Here is an 18,623-nt window from a genome sequence, read left to right as displayed (position 1 = left end):
TGATATTCAAGCTTATGTTTTAAACTCACACCATCTTCTTCAACCAGACCAGCACTGGCTTAAAATAGATTGTGAGTTGCCAAAGTAACATAAAGCAAGTAACTTTTAAATATGTAATATGATTAGCAAAGAGTATTTTACAACTTAAATGTTTCTGTAAATAGATTGTATTTGAGCCCTGGAACAGACTGGAGACCTGTCCAGGGTGTACCCTCCCTCTCGTCCTAAGACAGTTGGGATAGGCTCCACCCCCCACGACCCTGAAAAATGGATGGATGGATGATTGGATTGTATATGCCATCTTATACACACATATTTAAATGAAGGGAATCTTTATGGGGCGACCGTGGCACAGGGGGTTGGGAATCACATCCGTAACCGGAAGGTCGCCGGTTCGATCCCTGGGCTCTCTGTCCTGGTCATTGTGTCCCTGGGCAAGAGACTTTACCCTACTTGCCTACTGGTGTTGGCCAGAGGGGCCGATGGCGCGATATGGCAGCCTCGCTTCTGTCAGTCTGCCCCAGGGCAGCTGTGGCTACACCTGTAGCTGCCTCCACCAGTGTGTGAATGAATAGTGGTATTGTAAAGTGCTTTGGGTGCCTTGAAAAGCGCTATATAAAATCCAATCTATTATTATTATTATTTATCAACAGTGACCTCAAATACAACTTTTTCATTCAATACAGTGTGTTTATACTTAATAAAAAGTTATTATCTTAATGTCTTTTAATCCAACTATGACAGCATCACTGATGATCTTCTTGTATCCATGTTAGTATGTAAAGTCCAACATCTCCCTCTAGTGGCCACATATATAAACCATGTGTGAGGATGGTGTTAATGTAAAATGTGAATGTGTCACCAAGTTCCTCAAACTCAAACGTGTTGAAGACTTCAATGGCTTGAGGACCAGGTACCGTGAGCAGCAATGCAATTTTCCTGGCATCGGGTTTGGAGTCCAGTCCCATGGGAGCCATATACAGCTCAAACTGCTGCTTACAACACTGACAGTTGCTGTTCACTTTCCCCACCAGTTTCAGTCTTTCCGGTGGCTTCAAACTTTCCATCTTAAACTTTGAACTGCTATTGCTTCCACTCTTTCACATTTACTCCTGGTACCATGTGTTGTCTTTGTAGCATTTGTTCAAAATAACACAGCATCCACTTCTGCTTTGCGAGCTACTGCCCCAAACATTTTATTAACACCATTCTTATGTCACACCACAGACCAGTCTTCTTTTATGTGCTCCCCTTGAGGCATTCATGAGCTTTCTTAAATACAGTGCCCCTGCTAGTAAACCTTATCATTACATTAACATCTACATATCAACACAGTGACCATCTAACATGACTGGTTAGTTTGCATTTAAAGTCCAACATCTCCCTCTAGTGGCCATATATGAACCATGTGTGAGGATGGTGTTAATGTAAAATGTGAATCATAGTGTTCCAGTCAGTCATCAGTGTGTCTCTGCACAGCTGTAATTAAAATGTGTTCAGAGGGCCTCAGTGTCTGAATGGTTCCAGTTCAGCTCCATGACAGCAGCGTCCCTGGTTTGATTCCTGTGTTTCAGCTCATATCTGCCTCTCTCACTGAGGGGGACGTCCACACACACACACACACACACACACACACACACACACACACACACACACACACACACACACACACACACACACACACACTAACCTCTAACTCTATTTGAACCAATAGAAAGCTGGTGCTCAGAGGAAGAGGGCGGGCTTTACTTGGTGTCAGTGACAGAAATGAAAAAAGCTCAAATGAGTGAGAAGGACGATGAAGGAAACATCTGTGCTGTGTCTGCTCTGTAAGTAGAATCTCTGTGTTTGTTTGAATTCTTGTACTTTGACTGTCTGCTCTCCTGATAACTGATGATGGAGGAGAAGACATGAAAAACAAATCAGGCTGAATTCAAGTTCAAAACACCACGAGGACCAACTGCAGGTCTGAACTGACTCTTTATCTTTGCTCAGGAGTCGAGGAAACACAGCAGGCAGTGAAAAGATCAAATCATTCACTCATTATATCAACACAGCTTGAAAGTCAACACATGACTTTATGGAATTTACTTTTTTCAATCTTTTGTTGTCCAAACCTTATTGAAACATGTTACTGACATTAAATAAAAAACGAGCTCATAAATATATATTACACAGATGAGTTTGTGGGTCTGTCAGCTGTTTGTGTGGAGTTGTTCTTTATTGTAGCCAAAAAACAAACAAACAAAAGAAAACCCACCGAAAATGGAAAACTGCTGCAAAAATTCCGTTCATAACACATTAATCCTACAAAATTAAAGAGAGTTAATAACATGCTTTGTTGTGTGATGACATTTTAAGTTCATGGTTAAAATATCAAGCATATAAGAGTGTATTTATTTAACTTTATTATTTATTTTGTTAAAAAAAAATAAAGGTGCTAAAAATAAACATGTTACTTGCAGTTTCGTCCCAGTAGAAGTGAACTAGACACAAGTTTAGAAGTTTTTGTGTCAGAGCAGTCAAAGGGACACAATCAGAGGAGCTTACGCAAAAGAGAGTGGACTCCCGTCCGTAGCTGAACTATTAGACACTGCAAAGCAGCGAATGTCGACCTGAACGCTGCTGCACTTAAGTTTGCTGCTTGTTGATAAAGTGAGTGGCTATTTGGCAGAGCGAGCAGACTTTGAACAGCTAGTACCTAAACTAGTTTCAATATAGTTGCTCTCAGGACATTTCTTGGCCTGAATGGCCCGGGCCAGATTACTGGAGTCCCCTCTACCTGACACCAGACTTTCCAAAGTACCACCCTGTTTTATGTCTGTGAAGGTTCTCAGTCATCCAGGTCATCGTAGTCAAAAGAGCTTGCAAAGAAAAGCGTCTGGACTTCTTTAAGTTGCTTGAAGACGTTTCACCTCTCATCCGAGAAGCTTCTTCAGTTGAACTGAAGAATCTTCTTTGCAAGCTCCTTTGACCACCCTGTTTTATTTTGTTTACTCCAGATGGAGCGAAGCAACCATAAGGTTTTGGGTCATAATGATCTCCAGCTCCTTTTCTGTTATATTGTTTTCTCAGCTTAAAATAAGTGGGAAAATTTCAGTTGATCAACAAGAGAGAAGTGGACTTTAATTTTGTATATTACCTGTAACGTGAGGGTTTGCTATGTGGTTTGGAATCACTCTGAATGATTAGAAACAGCAAGATGGAGACGGATAACTTTTTTAGAAGCCTCATTGCTCTCAGCACACAGCAACAACAACCCAACACTTCCTGTTTACCACCCTCATGAATACTTGACTGGCCTCTCAGAAGCTATACTCGGATCAATGCAGGGAAAACAACTAGGTAGATATAACACATACTTATTACTGCTTTGAACATGCATATGTAAACATAACATGTAAATATCAAAACACGTAACTACCAAAGGGGCACATAACCAACTCTATAAATGTTATAAAGTTATAAAGTTGCATTTAAATTTGCTGCTACACTGTACAATACATATAATAATATTTATATTGTAATATCAGCTAACAGACACATTCAAGTTTAAATACTGTGTATTCATTGTGTTCATGGTGTGTAGTATTTCTACAAAGTCAAGTAACCAGAACTCAGAACAGAAGATGTCAGGAACAGCTGCAGAATATATGGGTTGTACCCGGGGCACTCAGCCCAGGAGCTATAAGTAGTTCATATGTCGGTCTCATTATTGACCCTAGGGAATTTTGATTTTCTGGGGGTAATTTAAGTTACACCATCTTGAGTTTAAATACATACTGTATTAAGAGAAAAGAACCCAGGGCCCCGGTCTACATCAGTATAATATATGATAGATTGGCTACATTATGCTCAACTCAAATCAACCTGAGTGTCATTTCTCTTTAGTTCTGATCTCACTGCTGAGCTGCACAACAACCCAAGGTCAGTAACCTTCTTCTGCCACACATGAAACTCTAGGCTCTTGGCTCTTGACAGATTCAGTCGCATCTTTTCTCCCTCCCGCTCATCTTATCTTCCCTGTTTGCGCTACTCATGTCCTTGTCTTGTCTTGTCTACTCTAACCCTCAGAGAGTGTCTTTCTTGTTCTCTAAACCCTAAAAAATATGGATTATATCAACTGGTCTCTGAACGCGATTGACACCTTTTTATGGACGACAAGCCTGAGTTTGGGAGAGCCCAATTGTCCTGGTGGGATGTTTTCTGCCGGATACACGATGGACGGGTGGCAGCACTGGCGTGTGCCTGGTGGGACTGTCAATTTAGGACATAGAAGATCTATACTTATTCTAAACCGTGATAACAGGGTTCTTGCTGATCGGAGCTGGCTCGGCCCTGACTTACTGATATTAAAGAAAGCTCTTATGGCTGTTCAAAACTCCACAAGGCTAGCCGCTATGATTGAAGCGATGGGGAGGGCCATGAGCACGTAGACGGTGCTTATTGAACATAAAATGGAAAGATCTTGGAGAAGCTCACGACTGTCATGTCTGTATGCAGGCAGGAAAAGGACCCAATATGCAGACTCGTAGAGGCAGAACTTAAACTCGAGGTCCACTGCATTATTGCAGGCATAAGTCAAAAACAGAACAAAACTAGGAGGGCTAGAAACTGAACTAGAACTAAGACACACAGCAGGTCTGAGGCTATGGAAGTTAATGACGTGACAATGAACAGAAGCAAGCACAGACAATAAATACAGAAGGTCTGCAGCCTGATCTCAAATATAAAACTGATTCAATTAAGCATTAATCACAGAATTATAAAAGTTTTAACAAAAATATTTCATGTAACAAATCAAATATTTTTCATTGTAACCCTCACAGCTCGTCTGACTGTGAGTCCCAGCAGCTCTCAGTTCTTTGAAGGAGACTTTGTGTCTCTGAGCTGTGAGGAGGACGACAGCTCTGCTGGATGGACTCTGAGGAGAAACACAAGCAAAGGAAACATCACTCAGTGTGGAGATGGGTGGGGAACATCATTTAACTCTTCCTGTGACATCAGTTACATCGTTGAACGGGACAGTGGAGTTTACTGGTGTGAGTCCAGAGAGGGTCCCATCAGTAACATGGTTAACCTGACAGTCACTGGTAAGCTGAGTGTGTGGAGTTAGTGTTGATGAAGCTGTGTGTAAATGGATGAAATGCTGTAGTTTGTCTCTGTGTTGAGGTGGATCAGTGATCCTGCAGAGTCCTGTCCTCCCTGTGATGGAGGGAGATGACGTCACTCTGCTCTGTAAAACAAAGACCACTCCCTCCAACCTCCCAGCTGCTTTCTATAAAGATGGCTCCCTCATCAGGAAGCAGCCTACAGGTCACATGACCATCCAGCATGTTTCCAGGTCTGATGAAGGCCTCTACAAGTGTGACATCAGCGGTCATGGAGAGTCTCCATCCAGCTGGATCACTGTCACAGGTGACACACTCACCTGTCTGTGTTTCTGCAGCTTTCAACATTCACAATGTGACGACAACTTAATGACTGTGTTTGCTTTATTTTAGACGAACACACCACCACACCTCCACCTACATCCACACCTCCACCTACATCCACCTCTCCTCCAGCTTTCACCTCCATCACTCTTCCTCGACCACTCTCTCTTCCTCTTCTCTCTCTGTTGTCATGTGTTGGATCCTCCTGTGTTGTGGTTCTACTGGTGTTACTGGTTCTGCTGGTGAGACGATGTGTTCACAGGAAACCTGAAGGTGAGACTGACTCAGACTTTTTGATTTTAGATTTGAAGTTCATGTTAATCTACATGTTATAGTCTTTACATCAATAATGAGTTGATGGTTTTGCATTGATGTTTGATCCCCATGGAAGTAACTCAACATAGTACAAATCTACGAATATTTCTTTGTATATCATTTTTTTAAATTAAAATCCCAACTTTAGAGTTTTTAAGTAAAACATGTTGCTGTTGAATTTGGATCATTTCACCAGATCAAGATGAACCTGTAGAAGATGACATCACGTATGGTGACATCCAAATATCAACCAAACAAACTCGAGGTAATTCTGGGTGTTTTTGTTACAAGATTCTTTAATGGTTGTACAGATGTTGTTGTTGTTTTTTTCAGAAAAGTTTGAGCTTTTGATTCTGTGCACAGACATTTTATGGCTTATTAAAATAAAGTTATTTGAGGACACTGTGGAGCATGTAAAAATGTAGATGGATGAAACGCTCCCATTTTCTTTCAAGAGTTCTGGAGAAAGTGATCTATATACAGTTGCAGGCCCACCTTGATTTTGATCTAAAAGGCTGAGCCCCCTCTTCCCTATTCGAGCTCCTATTTATTTATGCTCCAGAGAGAACCGTGCGGTCCAGTTCCAAACTTATGTTATCTATTCCATGGTCTAAACAGAGCCTTCTGTGTGGCAGGTCCCACACTCTGTAATAGTCTGCCTCTAAATATTAGATCTGCACATTTGTTGGATTTCAGCACGAGGTAACCCACACATTGTTGTTTTAGTTCTTTCTATTGTCTTATTGTTTTATTGTCTTCTTTTTTATATTTAATTGCAAAATTGTTGTACATTTTACTTTTTTAGTTGCATTTTAGTTTGCAAAGCACTTCGTGCAGCATGAGCTTTTGGAAATGTGCTATATAAATAAGCTTGACCTTGACCTTGATTTAAGGTTATATGCTAATGGCTACGTTAGATACAAAGCCCCAAGTAGAGAGAGTAAAAATTCTAAAGCTGTAGCTAAAATGACCACCAATCACATGGCCTCTGATCAGGATTTGATGGTCATCTGTGTAAAATGCAGACCTGAAGTTTAGTCATACAAACTTTGATATACCTTAGACTCAATCTATAACATATACAGGCAGGGATTCACGTCTTTTGACCGTTGATCCTCATCACTGAGTTTCCCTGAACAACAAAGTGTGCATAAACAACTTGCATATTCAAAACTGTGAAACCATTTTCCTTGATAAAACCCCTCTCCTCAAATATGGATTCAATAATATGATTATAGGTTAAAGACTTGCCTTCATAAACTCATTGTTTTAATATGATCATTTAATATAAAACAAATACCACAAATATTTTGACCAAACAACTTCAGAGATCTCATTGATAAGACTGACCACACTTTAAGACTGGGATGGTAGAGCAGGTCGCCCACTAATCAGAAGGTTGGGTGGAAGGACTGGATCCCCAGTCTGGCTGCCAAATAACTTTGGGCAAGATAATAACCCTAAGTTGCTCTCCGATGGAGTATAAATGTGCATGAATGTTAGATAGAAGCACACAAATAGAAACATCATAAGGAAAAAGTGTTTGTGTGAATGGGTGAATGAGGCAAGTTGTGTAAAGTGCTTTGAGTGCTCGGTGTAGAAAAGCTCTATATAAGAATCATTTACCATTTATCATCACCACAATAACCATTGCCCCTCCCCTTTTACTCCAAGCAAGCATCATCAGACTCGACTGTCTACTTTAATGAGATCCCAGTGTTTGCGCTTCCTCTTGGAGGGAGTACAAATATGAAACATCTGCAATTTTCTTTGGGCCGCGCTGGACCTTAACAAATAACACTGACTCATCCAGAGGTCTGCATCAGTGTATTCATGTTTTTGTGAGCGGCCGCTATATAAAAATATGAATTCAATTAAATTCAGTTATACTGCTCTGTGGCTTCAGTGCACACAGTTTGTTATCAGGGTGAAAGTGTTGTTAATATGAAGGGCATAAAAAGAGTTCTAACACCACAGCAGCTACTTCCTGTAGTTTAGTTTGAAGCTGATGACACTTCTCTGTGCTGGTGTGGGCAATGACACTGTTTATATTTTGAGAACTTGCGCTGTGGTCAAGTCTCAGCCTGCACTGAAAAAGGTGCCAGCTCTCTGGCTGGTCATCATCAGCTCGTCATTTGTTGTTTCTCAGCAGAAGCATTGAGAAATGGAAAAAGAAAGACCATGAAAAGCTACAGCTATTTACAAACGTTACATACATAGGTCAATCTTCACACAGTCTTTTTAGCTGTGGTCTAACTGGTCTATGCTGTGTCTAAAGCTTGGTACCCCAGTTTTGGTTCTATGAAAAGTACATACCAAAAACTGTTCTAATGTTTGCAGAGGTCAAACACCAACATTAATATTAGGCACACTTGCTTGGCAGTTAAATTAAAACAGGTCTAAAGAGCTGACCCAGACAACTCTTTAACACAACGACTGAACATTTTCTGAAATTTAAATCATATTAAAATGTATAGAAAATCAGCCTGTTAAATAATATATACAAACAAATAAAAAGTCCTTTAAAATCATTAAATGTATTAATTAATAACACATAAATCAAAGTTGTATTTTCACCAGTTGTTCATTAACTCAGACAGCCATGTCCTAAAGAGACCGATTTTACACCAGTGTACAGGCTACAAGGTTAAGTAAATTAAATGTGTCATGATATCTATGCGACTTAAGACTTAAAAGCTACTATTTTTAATATGTCATACAAAGGTCACACTAAATAAACCCACATGTGAGCCCACTTTCACCCTCACACTTGCTTAAAATGTTAGTTGCTCACTCTGACACGGCTGTGAAGCACCTCGCTTCACACAGGTGCTGCACCACTGCTCACTGTTACTGCTTCACTGTTTCACATGGGAGCTGGAGCTGTTAATGGTGAGAGGTCGGCTACACCAGTTTATCGCAGGACATTTAGAAATGTGACTAAATCTTTCAACAAAGTCACCAAGAACTATGAAGTTTGTAATGATGTTTCCTGTTGTTTGAAATGTGTGTGTTTGTGTTCAGACTTTAAACCAGAGCCAGAGACCATCTACTCTTCAGTGAAGTCCAACCGTCCAGCTGCTGGTCTCTAACTGGCCCCCAGCACCTGAGACCAGAAGACATCCACACATTAATTTTTCACTGATATAAACTAAAATGATTCAAAACTTCAAAAACCATATGAGGATATATGTTTAGTTGAAAATTTAAATGTGTATTTGGTGCAGTGACAAAGAATATAAATATGTTAATGTGTTTCATGGCCAGAGCTTCACTGTTTATATTTAAGTGTGACTCAAGCACCTTGTTCTTGTTCCCTCAGCTACTACTTAATTTCTGCGTGTGAATAATAAATCTTTGCTCTCACTTATTTTCCTCGTGTGGTTCAAAAGGAAATGAGTCACATATAAAGTCTGCTGCCCTCTACTGGTAACACTGAGCAATACAATAGAGTTCGAGCCAAATATCACAATTATCTATGATATTGATAGAGAGAAAGACACATTTACATTCCAGCTCCAAGCAAAGCAGCTGCTTTTCACATGACAATACTTTGACAGTGTGATATCTTTCAATTGACTCCCGAAGTCATTTGAGTTTAACTGCTTTTTACCAAAATAATGGTTCCCAGAGTGGCAGCAGGGGTGTCTAACAAAGTTATGAAGGCATTAAGGGGCTTCCACCAAATTATACTGCATGTCTATAACTATATGTAGATTATCAGAGCTCCATTGTAGTTTCAGGTCATGATTCTGTCTTGTGATACAAAGACTAATTGTTTCTAATTTGGTGTACTTTTTCTAAATACATTGAATTTTAGCTCTGCAAATAATAAATCACTCTCCAAATTACTTAATGGCAATGTGGAGCAGGAAATGGGGTTTATCACTACTGTGTTGGGCTATTGTTGCACCACAAACTTGTAAATAAACCCACTGTATTACTTAAGAGAGTCTGGGCCTGAGTCCATTCAGCTTGTGATATTCCAGCTGTTTGACAGCACCATGGACAGCACTCACACACATTGATATTCAAGCTTATGTTTTAAACTCACACCATCTTCTTCAAATGGACCAGCACTGGCTTAAAATAGATTGTGATTTGCTAAAGTAATATCAAGAGAGCTGCAAGTAACTTTTAAAGATGTGATATGATTGACCGAGAGTATTTTAGAAGTTGAATAGTTCCATAAATGTATTGCATTTGCCATCTACAATAATAAGTGGAAGAAAAAGGATGAATGGAATTTCTTCCTGGAATCACTTTATGTTTAAAAACGCCTCTAGCATCCAGCGCACTGCTGAGCACTTTGTTCATATGTCATTGCAGCAGATGCATGAATCACATGTCTAAATATAACCATTTCCATCACAAGTGACTGAAAGTCAGGGATCTTTCTGTTGACTGTGTGTTTCGTCAAACATGGTGTAATTATTCTCTGGTGAAAAGTGCACTACTTTTTGAAATCACATCAACAAACCACAAACAACACCTGCCTAAACATTTGCCAACACATAGTTTCCATGTTATGACCTTAGAAATGGGAGCAGGGAGGAGCACAAAACAGGATTTCCTGAATTTCAGAAGAACACATAAATTTGAAAATCCAAAAAGTTCTGTAACACTCACACTCTCCACAACTTATTTAATTACCATCTCAAAAATATGTGTAAATGAAGAGAATCTTTATCCACAGTGACACTGAGGTGCGATCATGGCTCAAGAGTTGGCAGTTCATCTTGTAATCGGAAGGTTGCTGGTTCAAGCCCCGGCTCGGACAGACCCGGTCGTTGTGTCCTTGGGCAAGATACTTCACCGACTGGTGGTGGTCAGAGGGCCCGGTGGCGCCAGTGTCCGGCAGCCTCGCCTCTGTCAGTGCACCCCAGGGCGGCTTGCCATCACCAGTGTGTGAATGGGTGGATGACTGAACATGTAAAGTGCTGTACAAATACAGACCATTTACCATAAACAAATGTATTTTCAATAGATACAGACATATTTATTATGTTAATGTATTTTAATCAAACTATGACAACATCGTTGTTGATCTGCTTGTATCCATGTTAGTGTTTAAAGTCCAACATCTCCCTCTAGTGGCCACATATAAACATGTGTGAGGATGGTGTTAATGTAAAATGTGAATCATAGTGTTCCAGTCAGTCATCAGTGTGTCTCTGCACAGCTGTAATTAAAATGTGTTCAGAGGGCCTCAGTGTCTGAATGGTTCCAGTTCAGCTCCATAACAGCAGCGTCCCTGGTTTGATTGAACAATTGAACAAGTGAATTACCCGCCTCTGTGTTTGAACCAATAGAAAGCTGGTGCTCAGAGGAAGAGGGCGGGCTTTACTTGGTGTCAGTGACAGAAATGAAAAGAAGCTCAAATGAGTGAGAAGGACGATGAAGGAAACATCTGTGCTGTGTCTGCTCTGTAAGTAGAATCTCTGTGTTTGTTTGAATTCTTGTACTTTGACTGTCTGCTCTCCTGATAACTGATGATGGAGGAGAAGACATGAAAAACAAATCAGGCTGAATTCAAGTTCAAAACACCACGAGGACCAACTGCAGGTCTGAACTGACTCTTTATCTTTGCTCAGGAGTCGAGGAAACACTGGTTAAGAAACCTAATGCATGGATGGATGGATGGATGGATGACATATGCTAGCAGCTGTCTTTTATCTTTAGGTATGTTTTATTCAGTTTTATTCACCATTGTTATCCAAACTTTATTAAAAAAAATATTGCTGGTGTCAAATTGAAAATGAGCGGATATACAAGACAGAGACCAGTCTCTGGATTTGTTTGTCATGATTTGGGTTTTGCTTAACATCAGCTGACACGAGCTTGGAAATTAGAATTGGCTGGGCTGCACTATGAATTCTGGGATAGGTTGGGCCACAAAGGATACACCCCACCCATCAGTCAAATCTAGGGAAAAGAAGGACGCATTTGTCCCCACATTTGGAGCAGTCTTCGAATTTGGATAGCCTTGGTCGCATCGCTGTGATGTAATTGCCTACAAATGCGGCCGTCAAAGCATGCTGCACCTGAATTTGGACACAGCAAACCTGCATGCTCTGCTGACAGTGTTGGGAAGGTTACTTTAAAATGTATTCCACTACAGATTACAGAATACATGCCCCAAAATGTATTCTGTAACATATTCCGTTATGTTACTCAATGTTATGTAAGTCAATCAGAGTAACGTATCCTGAATACTTTTATCATGCTTTTTACAACTACATGAATGTACTATTGCTGTGTGATTTATTACTATTGCTGAAGGCTACTTGCCATACTTATACCAAATAGATTTTTAAACATTAATATAAAATGAGTAACAGTAGGACTGACATTAGGTACGGCTGCACTTTTTGCAGTGATCTTGTGATCGCCGCATGTATATAAAACAGGTCCGCAGCTCTAAACCGTAGTAAAGGGACCTCTGGCTAATACGTCGGGTTCTGTGTCGGACTCGTAGCCTGGTTCGTATTCTGTTACTCCTCAACACTGTCTGCTGAGCAGCCCTGTCTTCTTGCTCCTGAGCATAGTATCCTAAGCTGCCTGAATCTGAACCTCTGGGGCTTGAGCTGTCGACAAATCATCAGGCAGTGGACCCTTCAGGTCGGCCCCTTAGTGTCTCCTTCTCCACCAATGTGGGGTTCCTACCATGCCACCAGATGAGTCAGATCATTATTGCTTTTTTTTTTTTTTTTTTTTCTTTTTCTTAAATGACATCAGAAACAGCAGTATGCGACATTACGTGATGGCAGAGCTTCAGTTCATCCTTTGTCATTTTTTTTTTTTTTTTTTTTTTTTTTAATAAATAGGACAGGGGGAATGAATGAGAGAAAGAGGGGGAGAGAAAGAAAGAAAACCAAAGGGGAGAAGAGACGGTGAGAAGGGGGGGGAAGAGAGAGAAAAAAAAAAGAACTCCTGGGTCACCTGTATGGAGAAAAAAAAACAAACAAACAAAAAAAACAAACAGAGGAGACAGCAAACAACAAAGAGCAACATAATAATAGAGAAAACAAAGCACCATCACAATAAACTAGCTAGTCATAGATATCAATATTTACTAAATAATAAACGATATTGTGCAGCACGCAAGATAGACAGCGCGCAGTGTGCTTTGAGGCAGCAGCCAAGAAAGCTTTAGTCCGCGTCTGTGAATACCCATGTGTGCATACCTGTGTGGATCAGCATGCTTGCATTCCAAAGGTTTCTCCATGTAATGATCTGCTAGGGAGTGTGGGGGGGCCACAGCCCCGTCCTCCAGGGTGTGAAGTGGGTATGGAGGAGATCAAAACCAGATGAGTCAGATCACTATTGCTAACGCCTGCCCCCATCCGAGGGGTTGTCTTGATGCATGAGTTCAATTCTTTGATCATTAAACCTACATATATGGATCAGTACTTAAGGTTTGACTCTCATCATGCACTGGAGCACAAACTGGGTGTCATCAGGACGCTATAACACAGAGCGAACACCATCCCCACTGACAAAACGGCCAGAGAAGCAGAAGAACATCACATCAAGAAGGCCCTGAGTAAATGTGGTTAAATTTCCTTGAAATGAAACTGAACCTGGACATGTTGTGGTATGTGGTTTAGTTGCATCAGTGGCAGTAATGGGTGATGGTTGACGTAGTTTGTATCTATTTTTAAGTTTCTAAGTTTCTTTTTTTTCAGTTAAAAGGGTTTAGTTATTGGAAAGAGGGCTCTTCCTCAGTTTGTCAGCTGTTTGTGTGGAGTTGTTCTTTATGTTCACCTCAAATCAACCTGAGTGTCATTTCTCTTTAGTTCTGATCTCACTGCTGAGCTGCACAACAAACCAAGGTCAGTAACCTTCTTCTGTCACAGTTTAAACCTGAGAAATGCTCACTGATATGACCTGATTGGGTTCATGTTTCACAATGTAAAGTCTAACAGATCATCAGTTTTTCATTGTAACCCTCACAGCTCGTCTGACTGTGAGTCCCAGCAGCTCTCAGTTCTTTAAAAGAGACTTTGTGTCTCTGAGCTGTGAGGAGGACGACAGCTCTGCTGGATGGACTCTGAGGAGAAACACAAGCAATTTACAGAGGACTCAGTGTGGAGCTGAATGGGGAAAAGCAGTTACTTCAGCTAATTCTTCCTGTAACATGAGCTACATTTTAACACAAGACAGTGGAGTTTACTGGTGTGAGTCCAGAGAGGGTCCCATCAGTAACATGGTTAACCTGACAGTCACTGGTAAGCTGAGTGTGTGGAGTTAGTGTTGATGAAGCTGTGTGTAAATGGATGAAATGCTGTAGTTTGTCTCTGTGTTGAGGTGGATCAGTGATCCTGCAGAGTCCTGTCCTCCCTGTGATGGAGGGAGATGACGTCACTCTGCTCTGTAAAACAAAGACCACTCCCTCCAACCTCCCAGCTGCTTTTTTCAAAGATGGTGTCTTTATTGGGGATGAGACTACAGGTCACATGACCATCCAGCATGTTTCCAGGTCTGATGAAGGCCTCTACAAGTGTGACATCAGCGGTCATGGAGAGTCTCCATCCAGCTGGATCACTGTCACAGGTGACACACTCACCTGTCTGTGTTTCTGCAGCTTTCAACGTTCACAATGTGACGACAACTTAATGACTGTGTTTGCTTTATTTTAGACAAACACACCACCACACCTCCACCTACATCACTCTCTCCTCCTGTTCTCTCTGTGTTGTCATGTGCTGGATCAGTCTGTGTTTTGGTTCTACTGGTGTTACTGGTTCTGCTGGTGAGACGATGTGTTAACAGGAAACCTGAAGGTGAGACTCAGACTTAACATTTTTTACATGTGTTGGTTTCTTTACACATGTATTATGATTAACGTTGTTTTGTGCTTACATTGCATGCAAAAGTTGCCATCTTCAAGTTGTTACATCTTACATATATAAAATTAACAGTTCTGTGTCTGAATTGTAATTTTCAAAACATCACCATGGATTGTAATTGCAAAAACTGCCAGGCAGAAAGAAGAAAGAAAAAAAGAAAAGAAAGCTTCATTAGTGCAAACAACAGATTACAGTGGCAAAAACGTGGCAAAAACCTCCAGACGAAATAAACTTGGATGCTTCTCACCCAGCTTTGACAGCTGAGATAAACATTTGACTGACAGGGAAAAACTCTGCCTCTGGATCTGGAATCACTCTGCTATCGTCTGTCACATCCTCTTCTGTCACACCAACACTCCTGCAAGGCAGCACCATCTTTAAAATCCTTTGTCCAGTATATTTACTATCCCCCCTCTGCATGTCCGAGCATTTCACATTTTACTTAAATTAATTCACACTTTTACAAACATGTTGTTTTATTTGATTTGTTTCTTTGTCAACAATTTAAGGCTAGAAAAGAATAATCTCTATAAAATATGAGTTTTTGTCTTAAAACTTTATTATTATGTGTTACTTTGTGTTCATTGTGTTTGTAGTCTGTGGTTAGCTGAAGCTAACAGCTCTGCAGTCGTCCAGCATCCTGTTTCTGATAGAAAGAAAACACTTCAGCTGCAGCTGTTTCAACACAGGGCTGTTTATTTAAAATAGGAATTAATTCCTCATATTAGATGAACTTACTTAATATTGTTTACAGATTGCTTTTTAACAGACTCCACAGTTTTTTGTGATGGGCGGCAACATTTTAAAACCCATTTAAATTTGGAATACACCTCTTATTATCTATAACTGAAATGTTATGTATTCTCTGAAGGTTTTCTATAGTAGCAAAAACATCTGTGGGAGCAGCTCTCCTATTAGCTGATGGTCCTGTGTGTCTTTTATTGTGCAGTGAGAGATTCAGCTGCAGTGTACTCATCAGTGACATCTGAAGACACCAGCTATGCAGAAATCATCATCAAAGAGAAGCAAAACAATTCAAAGATGAGAGGTACAGCTGCGTCTTGTCTCCATCATAGTTCACTTCTACAACCAACAACTGGTCCTTTGCTTTAAGCTAAATGCTAACATTAGAACAGACAGCAGACAAGTTAGCATTGTTTCTTTAGCAAAGAAATTAAAATGTCAAGGATGCTAATAAAATGTTTTCTTCTTCCTCCTCGCCTCACATCTCATGTACTGAACAGAAGTCAGAAGCATGCATAAAAATTCTTAATTGGTCCTGATATTCTTTCCATTAATTATTGTCATCAGATTAGTCTTTTTACCTTCCTGTCTCTGGAGAGAGTCAAGAGCTAACGAAACAAAAGTAACAGCTGGTCAAAAGCTTAAAATCACACTTTCCCCCCGATAAACTGTTTGATAACATTCTAATATCATATTGCAGTTTATTCATTAAGCATCAGAGTCCATCAATCTTAGATCTACTTCAAAGTCGACAAAATGTGGATATTGAAGGAGTTAAAACTGAAAATACAGAAGATAAAATAAGCCTGTAAGCTGACAATGTAGTACACAAGTATTCAAACTGAGCCACGTTCACTACCTCTCACCCGTTCCTCTTCCTTTGTCTTTGGGTAACAATAGCACATTTTCCCCCTGCATTCTGTAGCCAACAGTACCAGAGGCAGTCATGTTTAATCCTGACCGATCTGGTGTGCTCATTCTTAAAGATCAAAGGGTCCGCTTCCCGATGCCGTTCTCTCCATTTATGTAGACTTGACATCAGCACTAGCCTGTGACCGCCAAAACTGATGGAATTATGAACACAGAAAAGTAAGTGGATTTTGATCCACCATGCAATACCATCTGGAAAGCATCCAATTGGCAACAGCTTCATTTCACACTGCGGATGCAGTAAAAGCATACCTGAATAGAAAAACACAACGAAATGGAGAATGGAGAATAACTTTGGTCATACCGATTATTGATTTTTTTGTTCCTTTGATCAGTTAAAGGTAAAGAAACAGCTAATAAAACATTTATTAAAACACACAACCCATCTCAATCCAAAATTGAGACCAGGGGACAGAGTTGACTCTTGCAGGCATATTTGACGGTGTGGTAGCTCCAACTCCACCTAAAGTAAATAAATGAAAATGAGGAGTTTTGGTATTGGTGGTTTTGTTTGGGCCAAATTTGATCTGGTGTGTTTGGGCATTTGGCAATGCAATAACTGGGTAATAAATCCATTAGCAGCCAAAATGTGTCTGGTTTTGATATGCAAAAGCTGTTAGCAGTATGAATGTTCACACGAAATACAACAATTATCCTTTAATGCAGTGAAACAAGTCCTGCATGTTTAACCGCAGCAGCTACTTCCTGTTGTTGATTCTAAACTGTAGCTGAAGAAACCACCACAGACAGATCTGGTTTAGCCAATGGCAGTGTTCATTTTGTGAGAGCGTGTTTTCTTGGTGCTCTGTGGTGAAATGTGTCAGACTGCACTGAAAGGCCATGACTGTGGTTGTGCAATTTCATCATACAAACAAGTTTTATGCAATCAGTTCCTGTTCTCAGCAGAAAAGAAAAAAAGTGGAGAAAACTGTGAAAACCTGCTGCTAAGTGCAAATGCTATACGTTAATGTCTGCATAATCAAAAATAAATAAAAAACTGCCACCGATTTATTTCAGTAGTATATCAGTGCTGTTAGTGTAGTGTAGCAATTTGTGTGTTTATTTCTGCAGAGGCTGAGACAGGTGTTGTGTAGTCAGAAGTGAGAACTGAAGGTGCCTTCTGACTGCTGTAGAATCACAGTCCATCATTTTTCTTTTTCTTCTTCTCCATTAAAGGGTTACCACCAGTGTTGGTCAAGTTACTTGAAAAAAGTAATCAGTAACTAATTACTGATTACTCCCCCCAAAAAGTAATCCCGTTACTTTACTGATTACTTATTTTCAAAAGTAATTAATTACTTAGTTACTTAGTTACTTAGTTACTTTTTAAAAACACGATTTATAACCTGAAGAGGTGATAAAGCGATAGATCTTTCAGCCCAATTCTACTTTTTCTACATAATCCATCATACAAAATGTAATCAAATGGAAAAGTCTCTTTTTTTAACTTGTTTTATCAGTTTTAATCTTTTAACTTTATGCATCAAGCAAAAATTTAATTATATGCAACATTCTCTGACTTGAATAAATTAGTTTAACATTTAAACCTATTTTCTGCACATTCCAGCACATAAAATAAAATATTTTTTGTGTTTTCACTCACTCTTTCAAACAGATGCAAGTAAAACACAGCAGAAAATAAATAAAGTCAAAGACTCAGCGGTCCTTTTGCTCTATTTTCACCTGTAAAGCAGGAGCAGGGTAGGCGGAGGGTTACCCTGGTGTAGGTGTGCTGCGGTCAGTTGAAGAATCCGCGCGAGTGTCTCTGTGAGTTTCCCATCACGTCGTAGCTACTCGGTGCTTGCTCGGAAGTTTAGGGGTTTTTTTCGCTGTAAAAAGAAGTTTTCTTCCCACGCACGATGGACGCTAATGTTTTTGTCACTTTTTATGGAATCAAACTCAAAGTAAGGTCAGTACTTCCACACTTTAAACGCTGCACGCTCATACTCTCTCCCGCACTCGATATATTATCCATTGTTGATCTGCACACAGCTGCTGTCACCAACGTCGCACTTGCTTACGTCACTGTCATGAGACATTCTCGCAAAAAAAATCACGGTTTTAGTAACGCAGCAACGCAGCGTTCCTACGGGAAAGTAACGGTAATCTAATTACCGATTTTGCAATAGTAATCCCTTACTTTACTCGTTACTTGAAAAAAGTAATCAGATTACAGTAACGCGTTACAAGTAACGCGTTACTGCCCATCTCTGGTTACCACAGCAGATCACCTGTCTCTAACTCACCCCAGTATTCACTTATTCTACCTCACTTGTTAGATCGATATGCTGTCATAGAGATAAATAAAGATATCTTTAATATGCTCATCTCAGGCAGAAGAGCCACA

The 18,623-nt window shown here is 40.1% G+C and overlaps 1 protein-coding gene across 2 annotated transcripts in view; it reads left to right on the top strand.

The window, feature by feature from the left end:
• LOC146673331 (high affinity immunoglobulin gamma Fc receptor I-like) overlaps window positions 1-18,623 on the top strand; it is a 118,609-nt gene that overhangs the window by 98,814 nt on the left and 1,172 nt on the right. The window contains exons 1-6 of one of the 2 annotated variants that reach the window (XM_085401904.1): window positions 11,148-11,178; window positions 13,550-13,585; window positions 13,709-13,981; window positions 14,061-14,306; window positions 14,393-14,536; window positions 15,552-15,650. The exons of the other annotated variant lie outside the window; for it this stretch is intronic. Coding sequence (XP_085258030.1) covers window positions 11,148-11,178; window positions 13,550-13,585; window positions 13,709-13,981; window positions 14,061-14,306; window positions 14,393-14,536; window positions 15,552-15,650 — 829 coding nt within the window. Of the gene's footprint in view, window positions 1-11,147; window positions 11,179-13,549; window positions 13,586-13,708; window positions 13,982-14,060; window positions 14,307-14,392; window positions 14,537-15,551; window positions 15,651-18,623 lie in introns of those variants that run through there. 2 annotated transcript variants of the gene reach the window in all.

This window comes from Rhamphochromis longiceps, linkage group LG3, assembly GCF_057381845.1.
Source record: "Rhamphochromis longiceps isolate RC_006_pf linkage group LG3, R_longiceps_female_GT1.1, whole genome shotgun sequence".
Taxonomy (NCBI): Eukaryota; Metazoa; Chordata; class Actinopteri; order Cichliformes; family Cichlidae; genus Rhamphochromis; species Rhamphochromis longiceps.
This window is presented reverse-complemented; position numbering and strand designations above follow the sequence as displayed.